Source organism: Thunnus maccoyii, chromosome 13, assembly GCF_910596095.1.
Source record: "Thunnus maccoyii chromosome 13, fThuMac1.1, whole genome shotgun sequence".
Lineage (NCBI taxonomy): Eukaryota > Metazoa > Chordata > Actinopteri > Scombriformes > Scombridae > Thunnus > Thunnus maccoyii.
In genome coordinates, this window is record NC_056545.1 from 3,509,445 (window position 1) to 3,536,526 (window position 27,082).

Here is a 27,082-nt window from a genome sequence, read left to right on the forward strand (position 1 = left end):
CTGCAAAGTTGTCTGTTAATTCTTTGTGAGTGTGTCACTGGAAGTAACACCTTTCACATCACACATAAATATTTGATCCATTGGTAATAAAAAAATGTTAATTAGTGCAGCTTTAAATCACTGTTACATATTGTAACCATTATTATATTAGAGTATAGAGACATTAATAAAGACCAGGATATTGGTTTCATACACCATTAGCCTATAATAGAGCTGCAAACACATGCTTTCATAAGGCTGGTCCAAATTTCCTCATGAAGAGAGACTGTAGTGTGATATCATTGAATGTCCTAAGGGGTGGCTTAATTAGTTTTCAATAGGACACGCTTCTCTTTAAACTGTATGCTTCACGCTGTGTAAGCCTGCACCCACCCACTGGAAAAGCTGTAGAGGAGCGTACAGCAAATGTCAATAAGTACATAAGAAAAGTCACAGTGTTCTGTATGCAAACATAAGTGAATGAAGTTATTTTCTTACCAAACACGTTCAGGCTGACTTCCTCGGTTTTCTCTCCTGCCTTGTTCTTGGCAATGCAAGTGTAATCTCCTTCATCCACTTTCTTGACATCTTTTATTACCAATTCTGAACCATCCTCATTCAGGCTGTACTTATCACCCATTTCAAGGACAATGTTGTTACTGTAGGAGAGTGAAAAAGAGGAAAAAAGGCAGGGTTCACATCACGAGTGTTTGTTTACACAACTTGAGGGGCCTACAAATAAGTTTCTTAACTCTCTGACAATGATGTGTTTGGAGTTTTATCTCAGGAAGAGAGCAGCTGGTACCCAACAAAGGCTGGGAGCCCAGAAAAGCTGCTGTCCCCTAGCGTATGCCCCTGAGAGCATATCCAACATATAGCTTTTGTTTGCCTAAGCTCTCCTTTAGCCCTCACATCTGTGTTTCTGTGAAAGCCATGGAGCAATCTGACGATGATGCATGTTTTTTTCACATTTGGGAAAATACAGATTTTCATTCTTTAGAAGCAGAAGTCTTTGCTAAAGGTCAGAATCCTGTTTGTAGAGAATTAAGTATTTGTGTGCTTGGAGTAGCAGCCTTCCTGAAGCATTTTACAGACAGACAGTGAATGACAGCCCTGTCAGCAGCCCTAGGAAACCAGAACAAATAGAGCTTTACCCCTCTGTTTTCTCACCGCCTCACCCATCTGTCCTCCCAACAACCTCGCTGTGTGTCACAACTCTCCTCTGGCCATGGATCTGCATTTCCATCAGCCTCCCAACACCTACATCACACATCAGCTCTGCCGCATGGAAAACAGCTGTGAGCATTATCGGAGCCTTCAATCGTCCTATTCAGTCACATCTCTGGAAAAAAAGGTCTTATTTAAAGGTTCCTCTGTACAGCGGCGGTGCTGCTGCATGATAGCAGTGAATGATGCAGCATGAATATGAAAGTATATGAAGCAAACAGCTGTACGAAGATAAATTAATGTTGGTTATTTATACAATTTTTAAAACTGAGTTAAACTTTCATGCATATTATAAGCATAAAAGTTTAATTGAGAGATTCAGACTCTTGAAATTTTAATTTATCAAATTAATTATTGATTATCAAGACGTCTGGCATGTAGGACAACAGCTGATGTCTTATACTACTTTACTGTATCTAATTTTAAGCTTGTATCTATAGGTTGTGAAGACTGGTAGTGTTTTGCCTTCTCTGCTGACAAAATAATTAAATATCAAGTTAAACCTAAATAGATTTGATAAGGGATTCATAAGGACTCGGATCAATACTGTATTGATATTAAATGAACATGCTATCTAACCCAAATTGTAGTTGTACCACTTAGGTTTTAGGAAAGTCTAAAGCCCTCAGTAATGTGTGCATCAATTCCTATGAAACACCAGCATCCAACAGAATATGATTATAAACATCTCATGAGCTACAGATCAAACTGTTTTTACCACACAAAATCTAATAAAGTCAAACATGCTGCACATTTTATATCCCAGCTGCTATTTGCTCTTAGTTTAATATATATATATTTTATTCTTTTTTGTAGAAATCATATTTTCATTCTATTTGTTAGGCTCTGATTGGTTATACAGCAATTCTATCTCATAGTTATTATGTATAAATATTTAGTTTTTGGTTTTTTTTAGTTTTTTTTTTTTTTACAAAGAATGTAATTTAATCTAATTTAATTTGGCAAGTGTTGAGATGCCTCATGGGTCAACTACAACGTTCCTGGGAATTATTGTTGATGAGAGTTTGAGTTGAAGAGAACAAACCGTCTGAGTTAGCAGAGAAATAAATTAATCTACTGCTATAATAAGAAGGGTTCATGTTTTAATATAGTTTGAGTGAGTATTTTTCCTACTACTCTCCACAAAATTTTGGTCCTCCAGAAACATTTTGCTAGGATTGCAACCAGAACAGAGTCACGTATCTCACCAGCTTGTCTGTTTCAGAAACTCCAGATTCTTATGAAATATGACATTTATATTTCTCAAATATGTGTTTTCATTTATAAGAAACATTCAAGTGAAGGGGATATTTTTATTTCCATGACCTTATGCAGGAGACACATACCTTTATTTTTTGTTTTGCAAGCATTGCTTTGAAATATTGGAACATTCATTCACTAAACTGAGCCCTGTTAAGTGGATAAAATCAATATGTATTTTATTTTTCAAAAATACTTTCCTTTTCTGATTTTTTTTTTTTAAATATGTGGTTTATACTGTCAACATGTACTGTGTACTGATGGCCACATTAATACAGTTGATCATGTAAAACAGTAAAAACCCTTCCTTAAAGCTATAATATGTAATTATTCCACATTAAAATGTCTAAAAACAACTAGACCTATGTTATAGAACCTAGTAAGGTTCTTAACTGACTGAACCGACCTGATCAGCTGCAGTCAATTTCAAGAGCTGCTGGAAATCTGTAAATGCTATGGAAAGAAACTTCAGGAAATAAATAGTGCTATCCCACCACTCCAGCACAACAAAAGCAATCCTCACCAACTGATTTCTACCTGCACAGTTAGTATTAGTTAAAAAATGCTTTTTATGGAAAAAGTAGAACCAGCAGAACATCTTTTCATTCCATGCTCTTACAGCCGAATGATAAAAATTATTTTGTAAATGTCCCATTTTTGTAAAATGTTTCATGTGCAAAGCGCAAGGAATAAAAACATATAGAAGTATGACCTCTATGTTCTTGCAGCAGCTTACAGTCTGAGCAGAATCCATAAATGTGATGTTGAGCTACTTTGAAGCTTTTAGCAAGGTGGTACGGAAAAGGTTCCTTTCAGCACAATGTGTATCTTTTTCAATTTCTTTCTTCTTTAAATTTTCCTTTTACTTCATGTCTCTCTTTGAAATCCAGAAAAAGTGGACTAGAAAAGAAAAAGGGCTTAATTTTTGTGACAGCTCAAATCTGCCCCTGATCTGATCAGGATGTGGATCTGAGCTGACGGCAGCGGTTGACGTACTGTGCCCAGGTGACGATGGGTTCAGGGAAGCCATCTGCATCACAGGCCAACAAAGCTGAGCTACCAACGTCTGCTGTAGCGTTGACATCTGACTGCCTGGCACGGATGGTGGGGAGTACTGAAAGAGAGATACAAGCACATGCAACAGGTGCATTAAAAAGGTATTCTGAAGAGGCTCTGTCCAGACATGTAGATGTAAACAAATAATCTATAAAATATGTATGTATGTTCATGTGTTTGTTTGTTTGTCTCTTTCTTCCTTTATTATTATGCCACTTAAACCCTAAATTTGACCCCCTAAACATGCTCAGAAACTCACCAAATTTGGCACGCACATCAGGTCTGGTGAAATAATTTGATAAAATGTAAAAATTAACTGCTAAAGTACCAAAATGTGCTCTCTAGCACCACCTATGCAACAAAAATGGCCATGGCCCGTAGAAATGTCGCAGAGAGATCAAACCAAAACTCAATTATTCGTCTCATCAAGACCTACAAATCATATGCTGACACCCCTGACCTAAATCCAACAGGAAGTCCACAATCAGCCTTTCAAAATAAGACTTTGCCCCAATTTTGGACCCCGAACAAACGCTATCTCCTCCAAGGGCGTTAATGGTATCGGCTTCAGACTTTGATACATGACTTATGACACTGTGCTGAAAAGAAGTTTTTAAAAACTTTGTAATAACTCGAACAGTTTGGATTTTATAAGCCCTGAAAATTGCAGTGCAACATCACACCTTACAATGTTAAACGATGGGCAATCTATGGGCATGAACTTTGTGTCAAATAGATGCTTCTGACATCTAAACTATAAGTCTGACCATTTTCAAACCTGTATCAATGGATTCGCCACACAATTTCCTATTAAAATATGATTTTTAATGTAAGCTTTGGCCAAAGTCATGGGATTTATGAGGAGATTTCACAAAAAGTGGACTCTAAAATCCTCCTCTCCAACTGCTCCTGGTGACGTCACTCCCTCAGTGCTGTGAAACATTCCGCAATACACACTCATTATAAAATCACAGGAGGAGCAAGAAAAGACTTTAAAACTCACACTCTAATATCTCACAAACAGTAAAAGATAGAAAAAACATGTAAATCCAAGTTTTGTAGGTCAAAGTCTCTGACTCATTTAAAGTTCAAATGAAGTCTGTATCTAAAACTATGTGGATGCAGTAAATGTTAAAAAAGATGTGGGTTCGCTCACAATCTCCATTCAAATATCAGAGTATTTTTCTGTGTCCAGCTGCAGTTACTTATTGTCTCTACACACCTGACAGTACACGTGTCAATCAAACTTTCAAAATAAAAGCACACCACACTTGTAAGAAATATCCCTCATTTTTAAAAAGCAAAATGATGTGATCCCGACGGGCCAGAGTGCGAGGTCCCGACCAACGCTGCTTGCAGCTTTAATTATTATTATTTTTAGATAAAATGCGCATAACTGGCATTTTGTCATGAGAGTGGCAATTATTTCAGCCTACTGATGCTGCTAAACGAAAGGTCAGGGGATAAACAAAATCATTGGGAGTCATCCTCTGGGGATCATGAATATCTGTACCAAATATCATTTCAATATGGCCAGTAGTTGTTTGGGTATCTTGTGGACAATGAACTGACTAACTGACATCATTTGGGGCAATAATGTGCACAAGCCATATTTAAGGTTTAAAAAGTACATTCCCAAGGTTTTCAGGGTCATAACTACTGTACTCTATTAAAAAACTCCTCTTTGAGCAACAGGACAGAAAGGGAGGAGAAAGTTCTTACCGTTAACAACAACCTTGATCATCTTAAAGTCAATTTCTCCCCTCGCCATGACACGAGCCTCACAGTTGTACATGCCCTCATCTGTCTTCTTGATGCCACGGATCTGCAAGTGGCCATTTTCCGGGATCCTGAATCGCACTAAAACAGAAAAGGCAAACAGAACAATAATTTATCACACCAAGATTATACAGATTGTAATGACACAACAAAACAGTTGTTTTAAATGTGTCAATGTGGCCTGTATGCATTTAAAAGTAATAAGTATAACATGTACTTTCTATATGCTCTTTTGTCCGTTTTAGTGATGTTTTGTTTGTAACATTTTGTATGAATAAATTTGATGCTTAATCTCAAAGCAAATTATGTATTTTCCCTCCTTGGAGCCACAAGAAGTTAAAATTAAGAATGGAATCTTATCAATGGATCATAAAAATCCAAGCCCATGTCTGTATGTGATTGTTTAACAATATCTAAGAAATCTAAGCTCTAAATTGATTATGATTATTTCCTTAAATCGTTCTTTGTACATAAAAGCAGACACAATTTCACAAAGGACATTATAAAACTGAAATACTTCACTGCAATGCTCAGGCAAGAAGTGGGAGCCAGATTAATAAGTCCCAATCATCCCTGGTAATCAGGCGAGTGGTTGGAGCCCTGCATGACACCCTGGCTACACAAGATGTATTTCAACCGTGTTTTATACCAATTGTAGAGCTGCTGCACTTCTAATTAAACCACACATGTACAGGGGGTATAACAACTCAATTTCCCCCCAGATCTACAAGAAAAGCATTCTCTGTAAACTATAGAGAGCCTGTCTGCTATAAAATCACTTGATGAATTTTACATACTTGTATGGGATGTTGACATTGACATTGAAGTACATTTACATATACTTAATTTAGGATTTGCATTTGTATTTTACATTTAAGAAGCTAAAATTATCCATTGTTATTGATTAAACTAACCAACATATAAAGCAGTTAAAATTTGCTCCACCTCCACCATCTGCAACATTGAAATGCTGCTTATACAGTATGTTAATGCATCAATGATAATAAGGGCACATTCTGCATAATGAATACTTTTACTTTTGATACTCAAGTTTATTTATCTGCTAATAGGATAGGATTTTATTTATAGTGTAGTATCTGAATATTATGGTGTTTCTACTTTAGCTAATGTAGGAAATTATATACCACTGATTCCCACAATAATGTTTGTTTTCTGTTTCCTAAGTACAGACTCCTCAATGAACAAAATTGTGAGTGTAAAAGTAAAATAATTTAAGTCAAAAACCTCTTTTGAAGGCTTAGTGAAAAAGTATTTCAATAGAAGAAGACATTGTATTGACCCGCTGTTAATTCTTGTCACATTGACACATATTACAATGAATACGTTCTGATAAGAGATTTAACAATGCAACTTGCAGCATTTTGGTAACATCAACTGCTGCTCTGAGGAAAATTACATAAGCAGTTTTTCAGTTTTCAGTGTCGGTTACAATTAGTGGTTTTTCCAGTGAAAAACACATTCCTTGAAGAGAGTCCAAGAATAAAGGCGGGCTTAGCACAACACTGTGGTGAGTCCAGGCTCTCCAGTGGTCACCAAGGGAGGGGTTACTGTAAGGTTAAAATGACCCAGTTCAAGTGTAAAACAAAACCCCACTTTCCTGCCTCTTCTACACCTCAGTTCTCATGCAGCACACTGAAGTTTTAGTAGCTGCTTCTAGACCAATGCTGTCAACAAGTGTCCAAAGAAAGTAGCTGCCTGAAGATGCATGAAGTCATTCACAAAATTGTACATGGATATATTTACTACACCATTTATGCCCTCTCATCTTACTGGCAGATGGGGCTGAAAAGGGGCTGAAAAGTTTGTAATTTGTTACAGAGAACTGCAGCTGTTTCCAGCTTGGATTCACAGTAGTTACAATGGATTCCAATGCTGACCTGAAATCATGACAGCAAAGTGTTTCAAAATGTATTCAGACCTCCAAAGAGACTTCTCAGTCCACTCCTGCAGCACTACTCACTAGGGGTGTGCCAGAATACAAATACATTATTAGGCAAAGCACAAATAGTGGGTTTTATACAAATATTTAAAAAAAATATTTGTTGGGGGTGTTCCCCAGAGATAAAGCTGAGCAACTGACACAAGCAAAGTGCTCCCAAGGGACTCTCCATAACCTGTTGTTCCCTTTCTCCTTTCCTCAAAGTTAGGTTGCAAAAAATAGGCAATAAATGAGAAGTGCAAAGCAATAATTGCCTTTGAAGTGTTATGGGTGTATAAATAGGTAGAGGTCTGTCTGCATGAGGCGATGAGTAAAGTTTTAGCTCTGTAGTCAGCGCAGTCGTCTATGATCTGGGAGAGTCCAGTTCAAGACCCGATGTGGGGACCTCCTTCGTAAGGTAGTTTATTCATGAACACTTATTGTAACACTATAATTTTTTAAAATTAAAAGTGTCATAAAAACAAAAACAGGATTTTTAAGCCTCTTTCCACTTTTATTCAAATACAAATACAGATGCAAATAATTTTGCTGCCTCAACAAATACAGGTACAAATACAAATACTTGGATCTCTGCACATCCCTACTACTCACTTCTAAGGTGTTGATCTGTGTGTTAATTACTGTTTATTCGAAACACTCAATAGTTTTTCCACAGAGCTACATACTTACTTCTTTGTTACGCTTCATAGCTCTGAAGCATGTTTATTGGCAAAGCAGTGGTTGTTTAGAATATACTGATATATATTGAGACTTTTTTCTTGCTGTGACTGTGAGTTAGCATTGGAATCCATTATAACTGCTGCAAATCAAAGCTGGTTACAGCCATGCAAGCAACAACTTTTCAGGAACTCCTTTCAAGCCTTAAGGCAGTGAGTATTTCCTATACTCACAAGATTTTCAGTGTAGCCTAAATAGTAGAGTTTCAACAGTGAGCAAATCTACCAATCCCACCATAAAGACAGGGTCACACCCAACTGTGAACTGTAAGAAACACCTCTAACACATACTGAAATAAAACCATCATTTCTATTTCTACATGTGTTAAAAAGTAGTAGTTTGGTGAACTACCGCTCATCTGGATAACTTGGTGTGTCTAGATTGTATTTTTTTGTTAGTGACAGGATAGGAAGACTTAAATGACATTGGGCCTCATTCACTAATATGTGCTTAGAAATAGTCTTAATTTGCACACGAAATAAGTGCACACGCAAAAAATTCCTTTTTCATCACATGATTGCACTGGCCAATTTTGTTCTTACCACCGTGTGTATGTTAGTGAATCAGAATCATCGTCTAAGCTGACGGGTGCATACCTGCTATCGGTAATTAGCATACTACCACGTCCCCATTTCTCTATATAAGAAAAGCTCTGTTGGAGCAGCGTAGTAGTGGAGAGAGCTGTCACTCATTGCAAAGAGGAAAAATACAGAAAAACTTTACTGCTAGTGAAATGAAAACAATAGTTTCAGAAGTAGAGGCCAGAAAAGGCAGATTTGGCTGGTAAACATGTCATTGCACAACCGTTTGGGTCCCGATTGTGTATTCAGTATACAGCCTGCATACTTGTTGCACCACTACGACACAGTACGTCCGTAACAAAATAAAAAGTTGGTAAATGTGTAGGTCTGTGGAATTAATAAATAAATCTCTACTGTTGTGCCAGGTGTGCATTGTGTTTCATCTCTGTCCACAACAGGCCATGATGTACTGAAAGCAGAGCGCCCCTCCCTGTGCCACTACTGAACTGTCAGGCTGTGAGGATGCTGAACAGGCTGCTGGTGAACCAGCTGCATATATATCACGGCCAAATCTTATGGAGAAATGAATCAGCGTCACCAATATGGAAGTTCCAATGGATAAGCTATTGTCATCTAAAAGTGGGAACAGGATAATTTTAATATATTAATAATTCAATTACTTTTATGATGATGATTTGTAGATTACAACGTCTTAGCTATTCATTTTAAAATGAGTAAATAAGCTGTGCATTATTAGCAATTTCACGATTTTAAATGTTGTATATTTAGGTCCAATCATTTTTTAAATAATTGTGATTCTAATATACTGTTTACATTGAATAAATACTGACTTTATCATTTTTTAAGACTGTGGGATATTTATGATTTGTGTGTACGCATGGTCTAAGGCAGTTCTAAATTTGTTTGCAGACCAAGAACAAATTCAGGTAAGAATATAAAGATGAATCCCGGAATTGTGCTTAAAACGTTCGTATGCACAGTTTAAGCACAGATTTGTGAGTACACACGGTTTGTTAATGAAGCCCATTGTTAGTCCTTCCCTTTTTCTCTTCAAGTTTTCGAATTATTTCTGCCTCTAATGTAGTTCTCCCCCTGTTTGGGAACTCCTATCTGCCCTCAGACATATTTTCTGGTGACAATAACCACATCTTGCTGGGCTAAAGAAATGGAATTTTCATGTTCATGCATCATCTGTGAGGCCTAAAACTCCTTCCCCTGCTGAAAATGCATGGCTTTGTTCATTGGTGATGGGCAGGAAGAGAAAAGATGAGGAAGTGTGTGACAAATTGATTAGAATGCATGAATTGGCAGACAGCATTGGCAGGAAGGTTAGGCAGGTTGGAGGTGAGAAGGTAGCAAAATGATTGGAACATTTTTATTTGGGCTGGCTTACCATCTTTGGCAACCTGGATCTTGGAGCCCCTATGCTTCCAAATGATGGTGGGTGGTGGTGAACTGACCACATCGCAGATTATGTCAGCATCATCACCCTCATTGAACTCCTGTGGACTGGGAGCACTCTGGAAGGTGATCTTTTCTGTAGGGAGATGTGACAAGCACACATATTACACATGTTTAAAAATATCTTAACTTTCAGACTGAACATATAAAGGTGAGAACACTCCTGTGGCATATTTACATTGCATAAAAAAAGCTTACAGTTGAACTTCAGCTTTTCTAATAATCATTTTCAAAAAGTTTCATTGGTTTAGTTATTATATAATTATAGATGGTGTAGGAAGGTAGTTGTGGTAAAGACTCTAAGTCCATGTAAACACAGAGTCGTACTGCTAAAAAGTGGAACCTGGCTCACCTTCCACTGCAACACAGTGTGACATGATTTACCTCACGTTACCTCATGATCAACACAACAAAACATAAAATAATACCGGTCATGATAACTTTCCAAAGTAGTAAAATCCTTCCCCATAAAATTTTAAACTGCTGTGCAAACTCATGAATCTATTACTCACCTGAACCATCACGTCCTGAACCATGCAGCCCCTTGTATTTTTGTAACATATAGCTGTGTTCTGCCTGAACGCCCAAAGAGTTTGAGGCAAAATATGTTAAAGGACCAGTGTGTAGGATTTAGTGCCATCTAGCGGTGAGGTTGCAGACTGCAACCAAATGAAAACCTCCCTACCCCACCCTTTCCTTCAAAGCCACAGATGGATACAGGAAGAGCACCAGGCTTTGAAGCAAATTTAACATAGCGGCCAAACCGTGTAATTACAGCATCACATGATGCACACTGGCCCAAAAAGACTTTTTCCCATAGACTTACATTGTAAAAGAGAAGTGTGTAAATCAGCGGATACATTTTTCTGAGCATCGCAGCCCCCGGGAAATGACTCACTATCAGAATTAAATCCATTTGGTCCGATCACATTTCAAAAGCCTAGAAGAGCCGCATGATTGAATTGTTTTATCCCCATTCAAGTTAGCCGGAGGGCTAAACCGGAAGTAGCCGACTTGGCCAGCGAAAGTCACTAGTGCGCACACTCTATGGGCCACACAATGCGGAAGATCCGGGTACTTTCATACCGGGAAGTCGATTTTTTATTGCTTCATGTGCCACTGAGCAACTTTTGTAGGAATGAACGGGGCCCCACCTCCGATGCTGTATCCAGTTCTCTTTATACATCCATGTTCCAAGCGTGTAGGACAACCTACGGTGCCCGCGAAAAACGTGAAAAGGCCCTCTCTAGAGCCAGTGTTTGGTTTGTCTGCTCTGGGCTACTGTAGAAACATGGCAGTGCAACATGGCGGCCTCTGTGGAAGAGGACTCACTCCATATGTAGATATGAAGGGCTCATTCTAAGGTAACAGAAACACAACAATTCTTATTTTCAGTTGATTATACACTAATTAAAACATACTTGAATGAATGAATGATGAATATTATATTCCATTTCTGCCAAGTCCGTTCTGTTGGATGCCACTAAATTCTAAACACTGCACCTTTAAGGTTATGTATCCCTAAGTTATGTAAGAGCTTCACCAAACTCCTCAAAACATACCTGGGAATTTTTGAGTACATATTAATGAATTGTTTGGAAATTTTACAAAGAAGTAGCATAATGTTTCACACAGTTTCACATTGTTTACATTTATAGCCTTTTAAGCATATCTCTTGCCTTAGATGCCAACAATTCAGGGGACATTCAATTTAGTTAAGGCCATCCAACCATCTCCTACATTTCTATTCTTCTAAATGGTTTTGCCAAATGTGTTTGAATGGAAGGATTATGTCCACTGGAAAAAATGTTGCCAGTGAACATAATCCAGCCAGTAATTATGTCTCCATTTAAACATATCTGGCTAAACCACTTTGCATTATATAAATGGAATATCTAGGAGACTGGGTTGGATTGCAGGAAGTACTGCACAGAGCATGTTGTGTCCTCTCTCCATCGACAAAATTGATTCTCTGATCTGAGATTTATAGAGAAAGACCGATATTTTCAGTCAATTTTACCGAAAATATCAGTTTTGAGGAATGTAGCAGCTCCACGGTCAGTGTTCCCATGGGGCTAATATTAGCCGCAGGGTGAGGGCTTGTTGCTGCCCACTCTTGTAGCCTCTTGTAGCCTCTGTTTTTGACCGAGTAGATGTCATTATGAATTTAACTGTCTAAAATTTGATCTGAATTGTTTAGAGGTCTCTTCAGAAGCCTGACCAGATAGAAATATACACAATTTTGCAAGGTTAAATATATGCATTTTGTCACTAACTGAGGAGCGATACAGAGACGCGTCCTACATCCTTTGCTTTCAACAGTGTCCACAAGAAAAAAATATTTACGGAAAACTGTAATGGAACATTTTCAGCTTGATTGTCAGGTTTGTATAGTATATTCCTGTGTAATTACATGATATATGATTAGTAATTCGTCATATTCTAAAGCTAATTCTATGCTAATACATACACTAATACTAATACATTGGTGGTTTGGCTCTGCACATGAGATTTGTTGACATTAAGAAAAATATAGAAAATCTCCAACTATATCCTTTAAAGCCAAATGTCCACAAGATCCCTTTGAAGGCACTGTTCTACCAAGTTACTGCAGAACTCAAATTTTTTTAAAAAAAAAGGTGAGACTTACGGAAAATCTTCACTTGGACCGTGGCCCGGGCCTCCTTGTCCCCATTCTTTGCCACACACTTATAGATGCCAGCGCTGTCCACGTTGGCGTGGTATATGGTGAGGGTCGACGTGGCTTCATCGTTGCGGCTCACAAAAATATCTTGCCCGTTGGGGAGGATCTTCTCTCCACTGGGGGCGTACCAGTCTATGTCTTTCGCATCTCCCACCACTAAAAAAGAAAAAAGAAACAGAAAATGAAGCATAAGGCAAGGAAGCTAGAATTATGTAAGGAAGTTCATAGCAACAACAACTACTTCAATAAGTTTAAGCAAGACTCTGCACTCTCATGATATTCTGTGTGTCTAAAAAGCTAATAACGACATACCATAAATCATGCCTGGAGACATTATTGTATTCAAAACCCATCTCCTTACAGTCAATGTCCTTTTAAGATCAGACTAAATATTCAACATAACATGAAAACAACATGAAAAGAGTGGTATAAATAATTCCTACTTGCTCAGTAGGACATGATTATTCACTGGGAGGCAACTTTCTCTAAAAGAAAAATCAAACAACTTTTCCACATCATTCATTTTTTATAGAGATGAGTGCAAGCTGAGACATATTTGTTTCCCTGAAATATATTAATGCCGTCACACAAAGAACCCTAAACACATTTTGATATCCTTTTCAACTGTAGAATGAGTCAAAGCTGAAGCCATGTTCCCTCATAGAACAAAAAAGAGAAGGAAAATAAAAAGAAAACGTCAAACAAAGATATTGAGCTTTGCTTTCCTGGCTTCATTATCTCAAAAAGTTGTGCAGCATCAGGTCAGTACTAAGAGGCCACTGGTTACTGTTGCAGTATAATGACTGATTTTAAAGGGTTGGTTCACACAAATTAGGGACAAATGTATTTGCTCCTAACTTCTGGTGGCATCTACCCATGCAGATAGCTTCCCAAGTTTTGAGATATCTACCCCAATACAATGAAGGGGTAAGTAGGGATGCAAAAACTACACAACTGATCTCAGTAGAGGTGAGTGTGTGAGTGTGATTGTGGGTGTGTCCGATGCCTGCCTCCTTCCTCACCCCCTTGTTTGTGCTCTCATCTCATCTCCTGCAAAAGACTCGTCTCCAAGGTGCTCCGACAACAAGCGCATCTTATTTTTTGGTATGATAAAATCAAACATGTTTGAACTCTAGTAGTGGACAGCTAACGGCAAGGTCAAGCTGCTTCTTGGAACTGCTCAAACTAGACAACACGTCATGGTGAGTGTGGATTCCGGCTAGACTCGAGGATTTTTGTTTCGAATCAGCAACAGGTACAGAATATTGTGGCAAAATGTGTGTAGACTTTACTCTGGATAATCCTCACTGTGAACAGATTGGTGAAAAAAATAATCCTCCCAAAAAGTAGAGTAATGGGGGCACATTTTAAAAAGAAACCTTCCAGTCACATCTATTGTATTGGGTTGGAAGAACAAAGACACATTTCGAAACCTATTTAAAAAACCCCAAAACTTTCTGCAATAGGTCCAGTCAGAGTTTCAGTTACATGTGGTGACATTTTGCATCAAGATGTATTCAAGACCATTCTTACCTTCGCAGAGGAAAAATTTGGATTCTCCTACGCTGATCTCCCCGTGTGATGGAGTGATTTCCACCTGGATGGCAGCTGGGCAAAGAAAAGAGGAGAAAGAACAAAATATACATTAGTCTCTGGTTCCAGCGAGAGGAACGATGGCACAGGAGCGAAGCACAATAGGGCAAGGAGCCCAATCAAATTGCTTTGCCTGCTCAAAAGAACCATTTTTCAGGCATACGCTCTATGGATACAACCCTGGGATGAAAGTTTTATGCTTGTTAGAGTGCAGCATCCCCATGCAGATGGGTAATGAGTCTAAATTGTCTACAAGGACATTGTCAAACTGAGAGGTTGTTAGTGGGTTCACCTGTTAAGGATATATTATACATAGAAGTCTTTGTTCGCTGTGCAATTAGTATAATTTTTTATGTTTTAATTTTTTATCTTATTTTTGTTACATTTTTGATATTTCCAGGTGGGTTTTCCCAATGTGAAAATGCAAAGGGCTGAACACATTTTCACTATCAAAAATATAATAAATTAAGCACACTACCATTTAAAATGGTCTATTTCATGATGGAATTCTTAAAAACATGTGGTGTATATAAGGTGAAGAAACTCTGATGTCACTTCCTGGCTAGCTGCTGTTCCACTTGCTTCTGTAACTCGATGTAATCTCTGAGGGTCCCTTTCACCTTTTCTTAAAAGTGCAATGTGTTCTTCTGGTTCACTATCAATATCCTAATATCACTGTTTTTACTGAACGATTAGTTGTTAACATACAAAAAACTACAGCAGTGCACATATTCTATGTCATTGTGACAGTTTCTCCCTCATTAACAAGATTCATACACACTCTCTTTCAATGTTAGCTTTCCAAACTTTTTACATTTAGCTGTAACCTTTGTGTGTGTTTGATCTCCCTTGTTCATTCTTATAGCTCTCCATTTAACTTTGTCAAGTTGGTGACATTTAACCTGCAGCAGTGTTGAGCTCTTGGGAAATGTTTTTTTTTTTTTTTTTTTTTTTGGGTAAACACAACCAGAAGTAGATATATTAAATAAACAACATTAACATGTATTTAAATTTTTTATTTACCATCCCTGTCTAGGTAAATGGAGTGAACTGCACAACATACTTTTAAGGAGGTAATGTATGTTAACTTTTAGCTGTTCTGTTAAAACACATTTTGAATGTACAAAAAACACAACTCAGAAGTTTGAATGTCAATTAAAATTTTTTCAAGCAAATGACAACTTTCTTGACTTTTAAAAAAATTCTGGGAGCTCCAGATCATTGACTGCTAAGGAAAGTCACGTGCTTTCTCTTTTTTTTACCTTTACCTTCTAGTTTGACTGCACTTAACATTCAATCCTTATTAACTTAATGTCAATAGCACCTGTTGATCCAGCTGCCTCTGAAGTGCCAATAAAAAACAAAACCGGAGATTACAGCACTCCCTATGATTCATTCATCCTGTAAGAAGCTATACATTTTGGTACCAACACTTCCAAGGTGTAACCTGTTAACGAAGCATGGATATGTACCTGTCACCCTGTGACAATCAACTGTCTGACACTTAACTACGTCAAAGCATGTAGCAGGCACCTCATGACAGTATTAAATTGACTGAAAAAGAAAAAGACACAGTGTAGAGGTAAAGCAACTGCGTGGCAAATTATCTATCAAAAAATAATAAAAATTGGGTATTTCAAATGTTGCATTTTAACTGGTTTGGAGTAAGTTGATCTTCAGTCCTCAGCAGCAGTCTTTAGGAACACTATCCAAAGATATATTTTTCATTTATAAAAGACATGAATCATTCCAGGGTGCTCACCATCTTGTTTTCCCCAATCCTCTTTCTCTCGGCAGATGATTTAGAAGGCATAATGCCGTAAATCAAAGAATATCCTTTTCCTGAGACTCTAATGCACTTCATCTTTCAGCATCAGCTAAAGCTACGGTGACACAGATGAGAAATGAGAGTGTGCAGAGATACACCTGGTGTTTGTTCCTTCCTGGGCGCTAAGAAATTCAAATTCAAAATCTTATATTATACTCTTATATTGCATATTCAATGAAGTATTAAATGTGTAAAAATTTTCAAAGGGCTTAATCAGGAAATCATAACTTGCACATGTGCACCAGAATGCCAGAGAGGGTGATGTTTTTTAAATGTGACATGGTTTAATTTAAGACTTCTATATTCAGTGATGTGTGACATGATAGTAAAGCGCAGACTGCGAAGCAGAAACACCACTGTATCGTGATCCGGAGCTTGACAGAAAAATCCTGCTGAGCCTTCAGCATGTCGCCACAATGAGTGAGTCAGTCTCAGCTCAGCTCTCACCAGGCAATTCATGGGAATGGTTTGCAAGGACTCTGCATTCACAAGACAGGTAGCCAACTATCATTACAACACAATGAGATGGAGGTTTTTCATAATTCAACACTGTCATAGAAACACATGCTTGACAAAGAAGACACATTAACAGCAGAGTTTTTCAATGTCCTTTTTTCTCTACACACTCCTTTATTTGAAAAGTAATCATCACCATGCTGTGAATATGAAGCAAAAAATAATGGGCTGCTGTGTATATAGCATTTAAAACTGCAAAGATGTACACAGTATGCTATGTAGTGTTTATAAACCAACGATGTGCTCAATGTTCTGGACTCATTATATTTAGCAAAAGAAATCTGTCATGTTAACGTCTATAATTTGAGAATACGTGAATATACATTTGTTATTTTCATACAGTATTCCCCCTATTAGACCTGGCTTTAACTAGGGGTGTGTCTAAATACAAATACATTATTCGGCAAAGCACAAATGGTGGCTTTTATATAAATATTTGTTTTGTAAAAATATTTTTTAAATTATTTGTTGGGGGTGTTCCCCAGAGATAAAGCTGAGCTACTGACACACGCAAAGTGCTCCCAAGGGACTCTCCATAACCTGTTGTTCCCCTTCTCCTTTCCACAAAGTTAGGTTGTAAAAAATAGGCAATAAATGAAAAGTGCAAAGCAAGAATCACCTCTGAAGTTCTTCCCTACACGTTACACTCTGTGCTGTCTCTGTGTTATGGGTGTATAAATAGTTAGAGGTCTGTCTGCCATTTGGCGATGAGTAAAGTTTTAGCTCTGTAGTCAGCGCAGTCGTCTATGATCTGGGAGACTCCAGTTCAAGACCCGGTGTGGGGACCTCCTTCATAAGGTAGTTTATTCACGAACACTTATTGTGACACTTTAATTTTCTAAAATGAAAAGTGTCATAAAAACAAAAACAGGATTTTTAAGCCTCTTTCCACTTTTATTCAAATGCAAATACAGATACAAATAATTTTGCTGCCTCAACAAATACAGATACAAATACAAATACTGGGATCTCTACACATCCCTAGCATTAACATGCAATCTGTATCTGGACCCTTCTCTAGATAAGGAAAAACGCAGGTTAATGCAAGGGCACTCAGAATGCATTGTGATCAGAATGCGATCTGATTGGCCAGACCACATTTGGAGATGGTCGGACTCACGTTGTGATTGGATCTCAGCCAGGTGTAAATGCAATCTGTACAGTGTGACCACATTCATAAGAAAATAATCAGCCCAGTAAGATAAAAGGTCACCTAACTCCGTCTCTTTCCTGCCAGCTAAAGCTACAAGTAATAGCAGTAGCTGAAAGTCTTCACGCACAAAGAGTCATTTAGTAATGAATGATATCCGCTCGTGTCAGCAGTTTCCTGGGACACACCATGTTTATTGACAAGTCCGCCAGCTCCGCCTAGCTAATTTGCATATTGAAGTCCGATCACAATGCAGGCACAATTAAGAAAATGAGATTGCATTTTACTGCCACGTGTCAATGCAAGGACCTGCGGATCTAATGTCATTATCCAGAAACAAATCTTATGTTAATAATAGGGTGTAAATGGGGCCTATGTAACATACTGTATATAATGAAATGCAGTATAACTATTGCAACAAATCCTCATATGTACACAGCAAACTTGTTTGTTATTTGCTTCAAAATTTCTTAGTTAAGATATGGTTATGTTTAGGAAACTAAACTCATTTGTTAAAGTTTCGAAAACATCATATTTGTAGTTAAAGAAATCAAAGTTGACTGTGTTGAAGAAAATCACTCAAGTCCTTGTTCAAAGTTTGCTGTGGTGGAAGTGGTTTAATAGCATTCCGGAAATGCGCAGAGCTGGTCGGATACAGTAGACTGACCCAGAGCAGAAGGGAAACACTTTATACCGTAAGATCAAACAATTGGTAACCAAAAGGTAAGGAGGTAGGGCATTTGCATGCAGGATCAAGGCAGCATAGTAAAGAGAGGGGGGGGGGGGGGGGGGGCTCTCAGGTAGGTGAAATCAAGGGGGCAAAAACAGGAGGGGATGCTGCATTCAGACAGGATCAAAAAGGTCAAATCAGCAGGGGTCAAAGGCAGGAAAGACACACAGTTGGCATCTTGTTGATCAAGGAGTTGTTCCCAGATATCACTTGATTATCAAGTCTCTATCCAAATGTGTATTTTCTTCGTCAACTGTCGGTAGGAGAGGGGGATGTAAACCATGTAGTCTCTAGTGAAAGGTTACAAGCTTTTTACACCCAACCATCCAGAACCATTCTGTTTGCATATTTGTATTTAACTAAGTGTTTGTGTGTAAATTATGGCTACACCGCATATGCTGTATCCATTTCTAGGAGGGTCTCGATGGTTATTATTTGCACAGCTATGACAGGTAGCTTGTTAGATAAACATAAGTTAATTGCAGTTTGAATAGGCAAAAATATTGCTGGACAAGGATAGTTTTAAATATTGATTTCAGTGAACTATTCAAGACAACAATATCATCTCCCTTATGGCTCAGCTAGTGAAGAAGTCATACAAATATTGATTTGCAGTTAAACACTGCCTCTGCCACATGAATGACCTGGCTTTGCTCCAGCGGGCTAACATGAAGGCTCCAGAGGCATGGAAACCCACAACCCACGATATGTTTGCTTTTACAGGCTGGAGGTAGATACAAAGAAAACAACATATCCATTTTCCTTCCCTCATCTCATAAGATCACAGATACCATGCTGCAAACCTTAGCCACGACTCCTAAGACTAAGACAACTGGACAAAAATCAACTGATCATATCTGCAACACTAAAGACAACAAAAAGGAGTCCAGGTGGTGTGGGAAAGATAGCTATTCCCAGAGTCATTTTCTCAGTGTATGTCTCTAAATGGCCACTTGTGTAGTGTCTCAAGGATGATGTGACTGTTGAGTTTCATGTGTCAAGCATGTGTGACTCTGTCTCTGCTGAGAGCCTATTGTCAGAAATAACATAAAGGCGTAAAAATGAGAGAAATCTTCAGGTGTAATCAATGAACATCTGAAAAGACCCTTTTTGTTCTTCATCTGAATGAGGATTTTCTCTGTTCAGATGAAACTGTACTGGCTGGGTTACCTCTCTGCTCATGCCAAATGGAGCAAGAACCATCTATCATATTTCCATTTCAACATGTACAGGTTAAAATAACACTCATTGAGGATACTTTCTCTTTAGATAAGATTCTAAGTAGTCATGTTATGATGGTCAAATTCATATAAATTTATTTTGGGTTGGATAGTTTGATGCCACATCTTAACAACTTCAAGAATAAAGTATTTTGTAGTGTTATGCACTGCTTTTTGTTGTAGATATTTCATCTTTATGGACCATATCAGAAAAAAACCCAATAAAAATAATTATTTTTAAAAAGCCAGGTAGTTGTAACACTTGTCTTCTTACCAATGTGGTAAAGGACTGTGCAGGTGTTTTTGTAATGCATCTCAGACAGAAACAAGATGTAGCTGTTTGGATAAAAGTAAAAGCACATTCATTAGGCCATAAAAAAAATCTGTATGTTTTGAAAAATATTTTTTAACCAGTTTTATTAATTAGGATATTTCTAAATAATTCAAAAACACTTTTTTTGCACAAAGACAACCTGATAAAGTGCATAGAGACCAAAAAAGAGTGATATTCAAGAGAAAAAAAAAAAAGTCCCATCAAAATCACAGCCATCTCAAACTGAATTACCCCAATGCCGGATGGGAATAATAAATGTGAAGTGTGAGCTCAGTACAACACAACCAACTTGTTTCATCAACATGCAGATAAAACAATTGAAATGACAAGAGTACTTTGGAGAAAAAATGAGAGTGTAATCTATCTGTTAACATGTCCAGAACAGCAGAACATACAAGTGCTATTTTATGTGATAAAACGACTTATTCAGTAACATACCATTTTTATGGAAATTAAATTTTCAGTCTCTTTCCTTATGTATATAAGGTATAAGGTATTTTTATCAGAAAGAGGGGGCGATTTTGAAAAGCTGCTTCTTAAAAGCGAGGCATTGTGAATTTTCAGATTGAGTACTTGAAGCCTGAGGGTTGAATGAAGACCTAGATTTGAAGCCATTTTTGTAATCAACAGATAACACTTGTTGGTCTGAATTCAATGCAATTCAAGAGGAACTGTACCCTAAATTGATTGAGCTTTTTGAGTTTGAAAATTACTTTTATTATACTATTAATTGATTCTTGTTCAAGTCTAGTGTTCATTTGTCTTTTTTGGGGGGAGTGGCGGGGAGATCTAATATTGATTTAATATTGTTTTCTAGTTAATGTTTGTACTATTGTCTTGTATGATCTGCATCTATTGTAATATGTCCTTGTTTTAAGAGTTGTGTGACTTGTGCTGATGCTCAGTAATTATATACAATTTGTTGTAAATATGCTAAAACATGCAAAAAACACAAGCATGAGTAGCCTTTAAAGTTTTCATCAAAGCACTGAAATTAAGACAGACCTGACCTAGATTACGCAAATGAAAAGGTAAACTTAGAAACTCAGAAGCAAAGGAGATTTGGGGAGCAGAAGTGTAGATTAACAGGGTAGATAGAAAGAAGTACTTGGCATAGTGAGGAGAGAGCTTAGATAAAGGATAAAGCTATCTGTGCCCTGACGTGCTCACTCATGACACCAATCTAATATCTATCCACTAAGCCTGTCCCTCACTTTCAGTCATCTTTAAAGACTCATAAACCTCTCTGTCTACTCTTGAGAGTCCTTCTTTACTCATCATTCTGCTGCTTAGACACCTACAGTCACAGCATTCTGCTCTTTGACAAACAACACTCTTGCTATCATTCATCATGAAGGTATCTTTTAGTTATTTGAGAAAGAAAAACTTGTAAATCACTGTAAATCTAGACTTCAGCAAAAAGCCACTGGACATTTTTTCAGAATGACATCCTTTGTTGTCATATAGTTGCATGCTTTCATTTATACAGTGTTTGGCAACAGTACTAATATATGCAAAACATGATACAGTATCCTTACTTTTACAGTAATGTGGTCTGTGGCTCGCATATAATACAAGTGTGGTTAGTCTTAGCCCTGGGCCAGGGTATTATGTGTGGCAGGGCCCTGTCAAGACAGAATAAATGGCCCTGAGAGAATCTGTCTCTCCGTTTGTACTTCAGTGACTTGCAGCAACGTCCGCTTTGTGACTTCATTTTAGTATATTCAGTTGTTACTCTATTCTCTTTTCATCTTATGTGGATAAAGTTAGTGAGTGACACAGAGAGAGTAAATTTCTCTGGCACAAATAAATAAAGACTGTATAGCTCCCAGTAATATGAGTAGTGGGCAAGAGTTGGCGGTGTACTAAACTACTAAAGGAAGTCACTGAAGTATAGACATCAAGAAACTGCAGTTTACACTGTCCCTGAGAGGGTGTTATTGACAAAAACCAGGGCAAGGCCAGTTTGAACTTGGACGATCAGCTAGGTTAAGTAGCTATCTTGGATACAGTAGCTCAATATGCTGTAGCTAAACTGTAGAAACCCCAGGAAAATCGGGTTTATCTGGTTCACCCCTTCTCCTTAAACGTCTGTCTGTCTGTCTAAATAAATAAAACTACATTCTGCCTTTCTGGCCCTGTAGACTTTCAAGACCATGCCCCTTGTATTTCCAGCCTTTGAGGACAGCACAGCTATATAACCAGAGATGACAGTTTCTACCTTCAAACCTTGGTGCACCTTGTGCTTTTTTAGGTTTTGTTTTTCTTTTCTTGGAAAAAAGGGACAGATTGTCCCCGGAAACCATCGGCAATTAGAGGCCACAGCAACCAAAGACACAGACAGTTATTTCACTGCATGCATTCCCATGGAAGATGGCATCCCACAGTGTTTACCAGCAGTTCTTCCTCACTGGTACTGTTTGCTCACTAATATCTCTTTACAAAACCTGTCTCTTAAAAAGTACATATTTAATCAATTTGCAACAGTAAATATATTTCCAACAACACATGCTGCACAAAATTTGTTCTTTTATCAATGTGCTGAGTAGCAATGAAGTTTCCTCCAAAGTGATTTGGGAAAACAAATAAGAAGTAGGCTGTATAAACCTATTACAAACTTAAAGCAACACAATAACACCTTATAATGATAAAAATCACCATACATGCTTTAATTCATATGAGAGATGAAATAAAAATAATGATTTATTTTTCCCCCTTTCTCCATTTTGTTTATTGAAAGTCTAAACATACCTTTCATAAGCATTGAAGGCAATGGGATCAAAATTGCATTACCCTGATATTATCCTGTAATAAACAAAAAGGTAGGGTCTTTTATAATAACTCGAGGGAACTGAAAGCATTAATTAACTCCCTGTTACCCACACATCCATCCATACATAGATACAAACACATATTCACACACATATACCCTATGTTTACCTAGTTAATCGCTTGCCAAGCGGATTGATCATTCCAAGTTATTAATTCGAAAAGAACTAAGACGGGAGAGCATATTCAAAGATACTCATGGTATAAGCTCAGAAGCAATATTAGCAATGGTGTATTAATTTACTGATTATCCCTCCACACTTTCAAGCAAATATGCCCGTGAGATTTTACCAACAATAACCAAAACCACTGAGTGAAGATGTGAGTGCTGGCCATTCTCTAGCGAGAGGATTATGGACTTCACAGCCTGCTACTGTAAATAGGCTTTTAGCATCTTAACCGCAGACTTCTTTAATTCCAAATTATGTAAACTCACAAATATTTATACAGGTCACGTGGCCATCATTACTTCCAGTTTGTGGAGTGAACAAACGAGAAGTAGTCGATTCCGTCTGCTGGTAAAAAACCTGAAGTTTGAGGCAGCTTCTTTCCCGTCTTGGATCAGGAGGTTTGCATGCCTAATTGGAGTCTGGCAGCCGGTGGTGACTGGCTCCATTACAAGGAGGCTACAACAGTCAGCTGTTGGTGCTTAACATGCAAGTCATGTCTGAGCAAGCATACACTATGCAGGGCAGGCAGCACTGCGTAGGGCCACACTGAGATGCATACATCACTATCACATAAGCTTAGGAAGCAACTGTCTGTGGATGCACACCAAGACATTGGCGATTTTAGCATTAGCAATTCATCTGAGCTCCCCTAAAATAAAAACAATAATTATTAAATTAATTAAATCATGTGTAGCCCTCTAACTAACCTCTTAGATTTTGTGAACTTGTCTGAGGGTTTAAATGCTTGTAAATAGAAAATCAGCACCGTTCTACACCTACCCACCCCTAGTTTCAAACTGAGATGTAGCTAGGTAGTGAATTTAGGATTTCATGGAGCAGAAAAACACAAGTAAGTTGAAACATTAGCAGATAAAACTGCTGAATGTTCTGACAGAGAACGTTGGGTCAAATTGGTCAACATTACTGGGCAGTTGATTCGATGTATTTGGCGATTTATCAACATACTTTTAACATAGAGGTGAAGAAGTTATCATACTCTGACATTGTTTTAAGAACAAGCCCTAATGTTAACTGCCGGTAGTTTCTTTTCTCATCATGTATGAGAATTTGAAAAATGTTGAGTGCTATTGCTTTTAAATCCCAGTGGTCTGAAAAAAGGTCAAGACAGTAGTAATGAGGACGTAGACCTGAGCAAGATCCAAGCACACACCAGCCATTCGTGTTATCCTCTAAGTGCTGTCAAATGGGAAACCCATTTTCCCAAAAGAAGTCTTCTTTTTCCATCTCTCACATAATTGGGTAGACAGGCTCCTCCTTAATTCCCCTCAAGTAGAGGAGAAGGTAATGGAGGAATTCATTTTTGAGATATTATGAGACAATTTTGATCTGAAATTTATTCTATTTCGATTTCTCTGAATATAATGGGGAATCTTTCCCATTATTTTTGGGAAAAAAAGAAGAAGCAAAAGAGAAACAGAAAGAGATATGGCATGTGACAAACCCTGAAACTTGTGGTAATGTTGCTATTTAAAACGTCATTAATGCCAGACCTTTTGAAACACATTCTTCTTGACATACTGGCAAGAGATTGTGTTTGAAACCCTCATTAAATGACTGAAACTGCTGCACAAATACAGCCATATTTGGATGTCTTTTAGATGTGTAAGCTCACAATCTCATGCGCATTTTGCATGCCTAAATGACACTATTTAAGATTGTTTAGAGAGCTCTAGTTGTGATCAGAGACGGTTCAGTATGAGGTTGTTTCTAAATTTGAGCATTAAGAGAAACCCATATCTGTGACCAGGTGACGTAAGCTGTGTAAAATCTATTCTTGAATCCTTGTGGGATTTTCTTATGAAAGTATTCACCTCACATGCCCTGTAATGAGCAGTGCATGGAAGCACAGCTTGGAGTGAAGGTGGGCTATAGTTGTATCTCTGACTGAATTAAGTCTGACTTCTCATTCTCAGTAAAATAAACAATCATCTAATTTGTTCTAATCTTTGGGTCAGAGGTCTTTAGTTGTAACTGTAGTCTTCAATTTACATTTCTCTCTTCACAAAAAGCATTTATTCACATCCCCTGACCATTTACATAGGTTAAATTCTCTCGAATATAATGTCTCTTGGAAAATTTGTGATCACTCTGTTGTTTTGTGCTAGGTGGAGGTAGAAACTGTCCTCTGAGCTGAAATCAGCACATACATTGACTGAAGCCAACGTCAGAAAGAGTGCACAGGTGCGATAATACAAAAGAAACAATGGTAATTTGGCAATTAAGCTGCAGTGCTAACATCTGTGGGAAAGTTCACTTCCCACCACTGGGAGGTTGGGCTGAAAAGGTTTAAAAAAATAAATAAATAAATAAAACACAATCATGGTATGACCTTATCTGAACACCAAGCCTCCTTCTACCAGCTCAAAGCTTTGTCAATTAAGTCAAATCGAGTCCACTTGTATTGCCAGATATCACATACTGTAGAATGTCTCAATAGACTTCACAGACCAACACTAACAGTGGTTCCCCACCCCTCTCTCACCCTTGCAGTCTTGAGGAAGCTCCTACACAAACTTCAGTTGGATTCCTGGCAGGCATTTCCAAAACATCCAGTAAGGCTTTAACGGTGCTGTATAAACACATCACTCTCATCATGCCCTGTTGGTACTGCTCCCCGTATGCTCTGAATCTTCTCTCTAAACCCTTTCTCTTCGAATTGCCGGTCAATTGACAGAAATAACTCACACTGCTTTTAGCGGTGTGTTACCCTGAGAACCTCAGTTTGATTCCTACACTAACCGGTCGTGGTTTGTTATTAGTAGTTCCCATTATATTGTTTTGTTTTTGTCATTTTTCATGCTTTCAAATACAACAGCAGTTTCATATATACAGATCGGTGATGAATTGAAGTCAGAAGGTGGTGTTTCATAGTTATTTTGTTGCTGGAGCTCTACTGGGGGAATGAACACCATTCTTACAAAATACTCGATAACATGGTGTTTTGATGATGATGGTGGTGAAGAGTGCTTTAACACATTTTGCTCCAAAATCTCTCAAAGGAGTTCAGTTGGGTTGAGATCTGGTGACTGTGATGGCTACAGCATATGGTATGATTTACATCATTTGCATACTCATCCAACCATTCAGTGGGCCCTCATGTTCTGAGGACCACCAGGATAGAGCCCTTCCCCCAAGGGGACAATTGGAGCAAAATAATGTCAGCAAAATACCTCTCACATGCAACAGAGCTACCGAACCCCATCACCGTAGGGCTCAAGCATTCAAGTTTGTACTGCACACTTAGAAAATGATGAAAGATGACTCTGACTGGCATGATAGGATGTTAGATGGATAATTGTATCATGTAGTGCACCTGTATGGAAGCTGAATTTGGAATATTTCTCCACTCATATATTCAGATTTTCTTTCTTTGATTTATCACCTGTATGTATGCTTATTAGGGGTGTGCCCGAATACAAATACATAATTTGGCAAAGCACAAATAGTGGGTTTTATACAAATATTTGTTTCATACAAATATTTAAAAAAAATATTTGTTGGGGTTGTTCCCCAGAGTTAAAGCTGAGCTATTGACACAAGCAAAGTGCTCCCAAGGGACTGTTGGGATCTGTTGTTCCCCTTCTCCTTTCCACAAAGTTAGGTTGTAAAAAATAGGCAATAAATGAAAAGTGCAAAGCAAGAATCGCCTTTGAAGTTCCTCCCTACACATTACATGGTGTGCTGTCTCTGTGTTATGGGTGTATAAATAGGTAGAGGTCTGTCTGCAATGACGTGATGAGTAAAGTTTTAGCTCAGTAGTCAGCGCAGTTGTCTATGATCTGGGAGACTCCAGTTCAAGACCCAGTGTGGGGACCTCCTTTGTAAGGTAGTTTATTCATGAACACTTATTGTAACACTTTAATTTTCTAAAATTAAAAGTGTCAAAAACAAAAACAGGATTTTTAAGCCTATTTCGAATACAAATACAGATACAAATAATTTTGCTGCCTCAACAAATACAGATACAAATACAAATACAGAGATCTCTGCACACCCCTACTGCTTA

At 37.9% G+C, this 27,082-nt stretch overlaps 1 protein-coding gene across 12 annotated transcripts in view; it reads right to left on the reverse strand.

Moving 5' to 3' along the window:
- The window catches only part of ncam1a (neural cell adhesion molecule 1a), a 274,017-nt gene that overhangs the window by 72,090 nt on the left and 174,845 nt on the right, over positions 1-27,082 (reverse strand). For all 12 annotated transcript variants that reach the window (XM_042431412.1, XM_042431411.1, XM_042431415.1 and 9 more), the window contains exons 2-7: positions 14,219-14,293; positions 12,632-12,841; positions 9,914-10,057; positions 5,245-5,382; positions 3,463-3,580; positions 478-638 (exon numbers count right to left, since the gene is read on the reverse strand). In XM_042431412.1, coding sequence (XP_042287346.1) covers positions 478-638; positions 3,463-3,580; positions 5,245-5,382; positions 9,914-10,057; positions 12,632-12,841; positions 14,219-14,293 — 846 coding nt within the window. The remainder of the gene's footprint in view (positions 1-477; positions 639-3,462; positions 3,581-5,244; positions 5,383-9,913; positions 10,058-12,631; positions 12,842-14,218; positions 14,294-27,082) is intronic.